Source organism: Penaeus monodon, chromosome 24, assembly GCF_015228065.2.
Source record: "Penaeus monodon isolate SGIC_2016 chromosome 24, NSTDA_Pmon_1, whole genome shotgun sequence".
NCBI classification, from domain to species: Eukaryota; Metazoa; Arthropoda; class Malacostraca; order Decapoda; family Penaeidae; genus Penaeus; species Penaeus monodon.
The window spans coordinates 35,018,166-35,018,488 of NC_051409.1; the positions used below are offsets into that span (position 1 = coordinate 35,018,166).

The window sequence follows — 323 nt, forward strand, 5'->3', positions numbered from 1 at the left end:
ACAGCATCCAGAACCAAGCAAGCAAGAGAACAAGTGTTTACTGCACACAACCGTGCATGGTGTGTATCCTTGCCAATGAGCATTCAATCTCTGCTTATTATGGCAAGATTAGGTGCCAGCCCTCAGTAGTGGGTGAATACTTCATAATGAACGTATCTCTTTCTCTTCGCCGCAGAGAAATGGCTCAAAGACCTGCCGAATGACTTCATGAGCCGCCTCTTGAGCATCTACAAAGGGGTTGTGGTGCAGATTCTCAAGGATGCCAATGCCAATTCCTCAGAGGTAAGTTTTTTATTAGTGATGATGATGGTTGTTGTTCTTGT

At 44.9% G+C, this 323-nt stretch overlaps 1 protein-coding gene across 1 annotated transcript in view; it reads left to right on the forward strand.

Moving 5' to 3' along the window:
* LOC119588740 (probable E3 ubiquitin-protein ligase HERC4) overlaps positions 1-323 on the forward strand; it is a gene marked incomplete in the record, with an annotated part of 34,030 nt that overhangs the window by 16,683 nt on the left and 17,024 nt on the right. Inside the window, 1 exon segment of the mRNA XM_037937381.1 lies at positions 176-282. Within this exon segment, the coding sequence (XP_037793309.1) occupies positions 176-282 (107 nt within the window).